Genomic DNA, 9732 nt, shown 5'->3' on the forward strand with positions numbered 1-9732 from the left:
ATTCTGTCATAGTTTTATCTCAATTCAAAAGCTTAAAGGTGAAGTGTTCATTTTTGCAGAACTAACATTGTAACAACATAATTGCAACAACAATAGCAGTGACCAAATCTGCACCCTATACGCTTATTCACTATCTTTTACATAGTGATGGCATATAGTGCACTGCATGAGAGAGCGGTGAATAAAAACGAGTGAGCAAAGTCAAACACTGCAAAGATTGTCAGTTATTTATTTATCTATTGCTACTCAATTAGTTGAGAACCTAACAGTGCATCACGGAGTGTTCAGCCTAATGATTGAGCTTGTTATATAATACATTTCATTAACATGGTTAAATCTGAGTTCACCTAAAGTCTCTCCAGCCAAAGTAATACATCTGAAGACAACGGTCCAGAGAGTGCACACAGCCCTCACATGGACTTTAAACAACAAAATGAAAAATGACTGTACTTTTACACAATCACTTATGACATTATCACATTTGTCTGTCATTAACAATAAAAACGTGGCTTTACAGGACAACTCTGGTTTATGGGACATTTTTACAACCCAAAATTATACATTAACTTATATTCAGCCTCATTATGATCCAAATTTAATCTCTAACACTGGTCTTTTAACCTTAGTATCTCTATGCATAATCAGAGAGAGGATAAGATAAACATCTGTGGATATAAGCAGTAAGCTGAAGACAAGGAGCGCTGAGATAGGCAGAGCTATTTAAGGAGCAATTTATAATTAAAGGATACAGAGTGGGTAAACAGTGTGGTGATGATGGATTGGGTCAAGACTGTGTGTTTAGTGCTCTGGGCTTTCACATTCAACTCAGTGGCAGTTGATGTAAAAGAGCAAGCCCTGAAACTGATGTCTGAGACTCCACTTATAGATGGGTAAGTCAATCTATTTATCTACACTGTAAAAAAAAAAAAAAAAGAGAGAGAGAGATGTAGTGTAAAGCGGAAAAAAAAGTTTTGAAGCATTTCTAAAAACAAGATATTCAACGTACAGTCCCTGAAAACAAGTTAATTAATACCTTGTTGCAATTTTGCTTCTTAGGTAGCTTAAACATATTTTTATGAAAAACCAGATCTCTAAGTAGAAATGTCATTATGAAATATATACTTTTTAATGGAATATTATATGGTTTATTAAAAATGGTTTATCAGTGCATATCATTATTTTATCAGTGCATATCATTATTTTAAGTCATGTGCCCTCATAACATTGTTTTATATAAACAGCATATGATCAGATTGGATTCCTTCTCATATACGAAAACTGTTGCATGTAAACAATGTTTCATTTTGCAAATGTTCTGCTGCAACAAATAGAGCTGTATACAAATGTAGACCATTTTAAAGGGTACTGCACCAGTGACAGCTGACATTTGTTCTGAAATTGTAAAAGGAAGAAATAGGAATAGAACGTGTAATTCACAGTTGCTTAAATTTTCAAGGAAACTTTCAATGTTTTTTCTCATATTATCTCTGATTCTATTTGAAAGTGATTTGAAATCTTTTATAAAACAGGCACAATGACCTTCCCTGGCAGATGAGGAAATTGTTTAATAATCAGCTCAACACGGTGGACTTGTACAAACTACAAAACACACACACCAACATCCCAAAAATCAAAGAAGGGCGCCTCTCGGCACAGGTACAAACACAAACAAATAGGCCTATATACACAACATAGGAACATTCACCATAATGGGCAAACTAAATATGTGGTAATATATGTTTTTCTGTTGCAGTTCTGGGCAGCTTATGTACCATGTGATACCCAGTACAAAGACGCAGTCAGACAGACCTTGGAGCAGATTGATGTAATCCACAGGATGTGTCATGAATACCCAGAAGTGTTCAAATTTGCTGTCAGCAGTCAAGGTAAGGCAGTGAAGCAGCAGTAAATACTATAGAAATCAAAGTGAATCAAACAGTATTGAATACAATAACATGTTTGCAGTACACCCAGTGCCACCATTTTTGCTACAACATGAATGATATTACATGAATCCATAATCTTATATAAAGAAGGTTAGAAGTGACCTCAACAACCACAAACACTGTAACAACCACCCATCAACACCATATTCAAAAAGCACCCTGGAATTATTGTGGTACTGATAAAGTGGAAAACTGTATGTGTATTTGTAATTGTTTATAGTTTTAATATAAACTAAAATGAAAATGTTGTTGCAGATATACTGGACGCCTTTGAACAGAATAAGACCGCGAGTCTGATTGGGATAGAAGGTGGACATTCGATTGACAGCAGTTTGGGTACTCTGCGCACTATGTACCAACTGGGCGTCCGCTACCTCACTATCACACATAGCTGCAACACACCATGGTGAGTGGCTATTCCCCAGTGAGTACTTACCATACTTCATAGCACTTTAAATAAAAAGATGGCCTGAGATGACAGCATAAATGCATTCACCTTAAAAAAGAACATACAGGTTGATCCAGCAAGGTGAGGAAACAACAGATTAAATGATGATTTCAACAGTTCGGAATGAAGTAAACATAAATCTATCCAAAAACTGTGCCAGAGGTGTTCTATTAAATAATGTTTTTGTAACACACCCTCATAAGACTGACAATAGTAATGTGGGAAATTAGAGCGAAATTCCCGGAATGTTCAACTCTTACCAGCAGCTATTACACTGAATTCATATTTTGCATTTAAGGTGTGTCTAAATAGAAACTACATTGGGTTTCAAGAGAACTGACCACATTAAAAGGCCACACAAGTGCACGTTCCCATCTGATTAGAGAAGGGGAAGAATTTCCGCTGAAGACTCTATTGTTTTCTTTACCATGTTTTGGTCTCACTTCCTTCTAGGGGAGACAACTGGCTGGTAGACACAGGATCTGAGCCTGAAGAGCATGGCGGTTTGTCTGAATTTGGCAAGGTTAGACACAGAGATGGTTTAATGTCAGATTTCTAAAATCAATCAATCAATTTTCCCAAAAATAAAAGCATTCATGCAAAGTAAAATGAGTATTTATTATAATGACTACATACCATGCTTAGTAATTTATTTACTTTAGATATAAGCCAAAATGTTGTATGTAAAATGTAAGTCAACATACATATTTATAAATAGCTTTTTAAAAGTTATTAAATGTGCTATTAAATTTCCTATAATATTTCACTAAATTTGTTTTTTTTCCCACATTTGGTTTGTAATTTTGTTGTTTCATTTAGTTTACTTATTAATAAAGAAAACTTACAGACTTCAAAGACCTTAAATTCTTTGTGATGTCTATTTAAAATATGCATCATATATTTAGTATTTTCAGCACATTATTTACAGGATAGTTATTAACATAAAACATTTAGTGAATTTAGAGAATATTATTAACTTTGGACATGGTGGTAGGCCCCCCTGACTAGCTGCCATCTTTTAGAGAAAGATTTACTCATTATTGCTGTCTGTAGTGATCAGTTTGATTTGTTCTTTCAGCAAGTGATCTGGGAAATGAACCGCATTGGAATGCTGATTGACCTGTCTCATGTGTCTGAGAAGGTCATGAATCAGGTGCTGGATATCTCTAAAGCTCCTGTTATCTTCAGCCACTCTTCTGCCTACAGCATCTGTAATCACAAGAGAAATGTTCCTGATGATGTTCTCATGAAAGTGGTAAGAGCATCATCAATTTACAACCTCAGAATGTTACATAACAGAGTTTATTGCCCAAAAAGAATAGACTGTGACGCATCCATATTCATAAGAGGTAAGTAATACATTACTTATTTACTGACATAAAGAGATGCAATAAAAGATAAAACCAGATGCTTAAATTAAGCAAGATCACATGGATAAGCTCGGCTGTGATTCGGCCATAGCACAAGTCTACAGGTAATCACAGTCATTCTGATATTCAGTATGTTAGGGTGGTTTCACAACAGTGGCTCAGGCTGCAGGATTGCCAAATGAAACTGAAGAAACAGAAAGGACACACAAAAATCATGAGTTGCAAACTAGAAATCCATGAAAACGTGACATGCACAGGCTGAGTTCCGCTTAGCTTTTTGTGGCCTTCCCTCGTTAACTTTCCATCAACTCATTGACTCGTATATACTGTACATCATTGGCTACATTCACACTGTCAGTTTTTGGGATTGACAACTGCATTTACTTACAGGTGTGAATCTGGAAAAGGCCCGTTCACACAGCAATTTACAATAGCTTTTTACAATAAAATCGAATTCTTGCTATCAGTAATTAAATTTCAACTAGTAAAAATTATTATTCTTGATATCAAGAATTTATATCCTGGAATGGCAGTAGGCAAGCTGTTTTGACCTTTGTTCATTTGCAGGATATTAATTCTTTATATCAGCAATTAAATTTTCACTAGTTAAAATGCTAATTCTTGGTATCAGGGATCTAGTTAAATATCACCATAGGCTGCCATTCGAATTCAATTGTTGATATCAAGAATTGATTTCTTACTGCTTGAAATTCCAATTTCACATATCAGAAATCCAATTCTTACTAGTAAAAGCCTTTATTTTTGATATCCGCAACCACATGGTTATTAGTGCATATGTCTATTCTTGCATCGACAACTGAATTGCCACTAGTAAAAATGTTTACTTGATTGTTACATGTTAATTTGATTGTCACTATAGTGAAAATGTTCATTTCTAATATTATGAATGAGATTGTTACTAGTTAATAAATAAGTCATTTTAGATATCATAAATTAGTCTCCTGATTATTGATATCAGAAATACATTTGTAAAAATGTAATCATTGATATCAAAAAATATATTTCTACTTGTAAGAAATACAAAGCTGAAATATGTGTATTTAGAATTATAACTATTAAGGAATGCATTAAATTGTTGATATCAGAAATGCTGATTGTTGATATCAAGAATTACACATAAAATTTGAAAGCTGAGACCTATACTTCATATCAGAAGTACAGGTACATCTAAAAAAAAATAGAATATCATGAAAAAGGTCAATATTTTTTGTCACTCATTTCAGAAAGTGAAACCCATGTATTATATAGATTCATTACACATAGAGTGAAATATTTCAAGCCTTTATTTCTTGAAATGTTGATGATTATGGCTTACAGATAATGAAAACCCAAAATTCTGTGTCTCAGAAAATTAGAGTATTACATAAGATCGATGAAAAAAGGATATTTTAAACAGAAATGTCATGCTTCTGAAAAGTATGTTCATTTCTATTCACTCAATACTTGGTTGGGCCTCCTTTTGCATGAATTACTGCATCAATGCGGCGTGGCATGGAGGCAATCAGCCTGTGGCACTGCTCAGGTGTAATGGAAGCCCTGGTTCCATATCTGCATTGTTGGGTCTAGTGTCTCTCATCTTCCTCTTGACAATACCCCATAGATTCTCTATGGGGTTTCAGTCAACTTTGCATTTAATATGCTTTGATACAGCACTCTGTAAACAGCCACACCTTTCAGTAATGACCCTCTGTGACTTACCCTCTTTGTGGAAGGTGTCAATGATTGTCTTCTGGATCATTGCCAAGTCAGCAGTCTTCCCCATTATTGTGGTTTCAAAGAACAAGAGATATCCAGAATTCATACTGTATGGATGGTCATTCATTGAAACTCAAATATTCTAAAATGTTGAGATACTGATTTTTGACTTTCATGAGCTGTAAGCTCTAATCATCAAAATTAAAACAAAAAACTTTTGAAATATTTTACTTTACATGTAGTGAATCTAAAATATATGAAAGTTTCACTTTTTGAAATAAATTACAAGGGAAAAAAATGAACTTTTTCACGATATTCAAATTTTTTGAGATGTACCTGTCATCTGCTCTGTCTTGTCTGTCTGCATTTTGCCAGTCTCCTCTTTGCTCAGCGATGTATTTTTTTACCATGTGAGACTGGCATGGCTTGTCACACATAGCAACAGTAATTAAGGAGCGTGGGTTTTTGTGAAGGGTCAATAAATGACTTTGTACAAGTGCCCACTGCTTGATGTGAATCCCTTGCAATGGGCTGAACTGAAACGTCCCAATATGAGACGTTCAATTAGCAGTTGTTGCGGCTGGCTCGTAACTGCAACATAAAAGAGACCAAAACCAATATTTCAACAATAAGCCAATTTATTATCAAAATATATAAACCAAATTATTAAACAAAACAGCACAAATAAATGTTTAGGGAAAGCACGCGCATGTGGGTATTAAGTAAAAAAAAAAAAGAACCTAAATGAAGAAGAGAACAATAATAAAACAAAACAAGGAGAGAGCTCCACTAAAACACACAGATCCTTTTCGGTCCAATAAGGCTAATTAGGAATTAATAAAGGAGGCAGCAGGCAGGCGTAACAGCAGTGACAATTAGAAGACCACTGATGTACACACATCTTGGTTTATAGGCCTTGATCACGATTACACAATTACACAGATACAGAATACATTCTAACTGGTCAGTCTTTTGTAACTAATAGCCATCAACTAGTCACTGAGAGGTTAACCACTAATGCCCAGAATAGCTAATCCCCAGAATGCTTCAGAATGCTCCAGAACAGAATTGCTTGTTTAAAGAGAAGGGAAATCTGTGTGGTTTTGTGTACACCAAATGTTCCAGTAATTATTATGGCACTCGGTAATGTCAGCATGCCCAGTTATAATTCTAAAATTGTGTATAATTTGCAATCAGATGTATGCCCGATTTTCACTTCTTTTACAAAAGGGGTGACATAACATCAGACTTAGGGGTTGGCTTGACCTGGGTCACCCAGCAACAATACAGCAATTGTTGCATAAAATCTCTCCTAAACACAAAAAACATTTCAGCGTTGTGGCAGCAGGTGTACAGTAGCAACTAAACAGTTAAAGGGATATTTCACACAAAAATTAAAATTCTACCATCATTCACTCCCCCTCAAGCTGTTCCAAACCTCTATGAGTTTTTTTTTATGTTGAACATATTTTGTTTTGTGGAAGATATTTTAAAGAATGTTGGTAACCATACAGTTGCCAGTATCCACTGATATCCACAGTATTTCTTTTCCATACTTTAAAAGTCAATAACTACCATCAAAATATCTACTTGTGTTTTCCACAGAAGAAAGAAACTCATACAAGTTTGTAACAACTTGAGGATGTGTAAATGATGTTTACATTTTCACTTTTGAGTGAACTATCCTTTTAACCTTACAAAGGGTACTGTATCATATTTGATAGCTAAATTTCTAAGGCATCTAAATTATCAACATGATTAAATAATTCTAAAAACATCAGTTTGTGGAACACATCTTTTTTTACTGATTTGAATGAAATCAGAATGAAAAGAATGACTTTAATTGATAGTAATATATCAAGATAAACATTAAGGTTTACCTGATTATACATATTTTTTTTTAGGAAAATCATTTTAAAATGTGAGCATCAAATATGATACAGTACATCAAATAGGATAATAAACTTTCAAGATAAGCTTTTTTTCATGTCATTTTTTCCCCATATAAATGTTAGCAATTGCACCAAATTGCATATTTTGGCTCATTTTGGGGCCTTGGAATAAAACTGAGGTGGGCATTTTTTTCTCCTCGACTATGAGCTCCATATTCTGCTATATTTGATTTTTCTGACTATTATTTAATATGTTAGCTTTACAGGGTTAAGTAGCACTCACATATTATTCAGATTTTGTAATTTGTGTGTATGTAAAAGGAGAAGTGTAAAGTAAAATATTCATTTTCCTAAATGTTTCTATTTCAGAAAGAAAAGAGAGGGATTGTCATGGTTAATTTTTATAATGAATATGTGGCCTGCAAAGAAAGTGCTAACCTCTCAGATGTTGCTGGTGAGTCCTTTTGAAAGTAACCTCGGTGTCTGCTATACCTGCATAGCATTCCTTCATTGAGCACTTAATATGTGACTCCACTTCTCTATATGACATTCAGATCACTTTGACCATATCAAGAAAGTGGCTGGCTCTAGTATCATTGGATTTGGAGGAGATTATGACGGAGTGCCAAGGTAAGCATGCTGATTTGTGCATTCCAATTTAATGATAATACTGCTGACATTGTGATACATTTCACATTTGAAAAGCATGTGTATTGTATACAATGAGAATAGCCTTTAATCGTTTTAAGACAAGAAACAGGATTAGATATATAACCATTAATAAATAATGCTATGGTTTGAACAGGATGCCACAAGGTCTAGAGGATGTATCCAAGTACCCAGACGTGGTGGCTGAACTTCTTAGGCGCAAATGGTCAGAGGATGAGATCAGAGATGCTCTGGGACGAAACCTGCTGAGAGTGTTCAGAAATGTGGAGGAAGTAAGAGCAATTCACACACATTCTGCATACATTAGTTTCAAAATCAGTATAATATCAAATCTGTTTGCTCACTGAACCTTTTTCTAAAAATTCTAAAAACTACATTTTATGTTTTAATAGGTAAGAGATAGCCTAAATGGTACCAAACCAGATGATAAACCCATCCCTCTTACAGAAGTTCAAAATCCCTGCAGGACAGACGTTGGTTATCAAGATAAATCCAGTTCAGCATGCATAAAATCTTTCTATCCACTAGTCTTGGTTCTAACACTTCTGCACAAGTTGTTATAACCAAGCCCTCAGTCTACCCCTGTTGTACTGTTTTTGGAGTATGCAAAGGATCTTTGATAAAGAGTTTAGGGTTTTTGCGAAATGTAGACTAAAAACAAAAAGAAATTAGACATTTAATTATTTGAAAATTGCTGTTCAGCACCATACAAGTCAAACGTGTGAACAGCTATTCTTTATTATTACTATTTTACATATTTTACAAAAATAGCAAAGTCATCGAAATAACAGAAAGGGAAGTATGGGCATTATGCAATGTTTCTATATTTGTCCTGTTAGATTTGATGGTTTTCTGTTGATTCATTAGAAAATTATAGGCAGCTTTATTTAAATGATGATACTGACCACTCCGTTTGTTAAAAGTAACCCATATTTGGCTAATATTCCTGAGACAGAACAATGAATTCCATAAAGTTAACTAGGTTCAATTTAGGACTCTTCATCACTTAAATTGGACAAACTGACTTCAAATGACTGTGGCACTTGGATGTGTATGATGACAGTGGTTGTGTTGACAACATCCAGAGTGTATCAGTCTTGTGCTGAACATAAAAAAAATCAATCCAAAATCTCCACCTAGTGGACACACTGTTGAATAGTCTGATAGATTAAAAACTCCTTTCATAACAACATAACTCTCTGTAAAATCTTCTTGATAACAAAAATAAAGCAGATTTTTTTCTTCTTTTTTGTATCACTCATTATTTCTTATTTCTGTTATGTAATTCTAACCTTTCCAATAACCTTACCATTCTTTTCTGTACCACTAATTTAAGTTAAAACTACATCATATTTAAAGAGATTGTTTTAATTGCTCTTCTTTGCTATACATTTGACATTAATTGAATGGATATTCTACAAAATGCTTCACTCTGTGGATATCAATAAAGGTTTTGTGCTAAAAGATGTTTAAGTGTAACAATATTATTCTGGAAAATACAATGACTGTGTAAGATAAATTAGCCCATGGATTTAATGTACTAAATACATTACAGTTTTTTACAATTACTATGACAATTTTCCTAAACCCTCAACACACCTACAACACACAATTGACAAAACAGTTAATTTCATGCTTAAAATCACACATTGCAAACTAAACTCTAACACTAATTTTCAAAATACAATAAT

The 9732-nt window shown here is 34.1% G+C and overlaps 1 protein-coding gene across 1 annotated transcript; it reads left to right on the top strand.

The window, feature by feature from the left end:
* Positions 1–768: 768 nt before the first annotated feature.
* On the top strand, positions 769–9501 carry dpep1 (dipeptidase 1). Its single transcript, XM_079433360.1, has 10 exons — positions 769–890; positions 1530–1656; positions 1754–1886; positions 2202–2352; positions 2848–2917; positions 3473–3649; positions 7742–7826; positions 7927–8002; positions 8178–8313; positions 8434–9501. The coding sequence occupies exons 1-10, from the start codon at positions 772–774 to the stop codon at positions 8602–8604; spliced, it is 1245 nt and encodes a 414-aa protein (XP_079289486.1). The 5' UTR covers positions 769–771; the 3' UTR covers positions 8605–9501.
* Positions 9502–9732: the final 231 nt, after the last annotated feature.

Source organism: Barbus barbus (assembly GCF_936440315.1).
Source record: "Barbus barbus genome assembly, chromosome: 2".
Taxonomy (NCBI): Eukaryota; Metazoa; Chordata; class Actinopteri; order Cypriniformes; family Cyprinidae; genus Barbus; species Barbus barbus.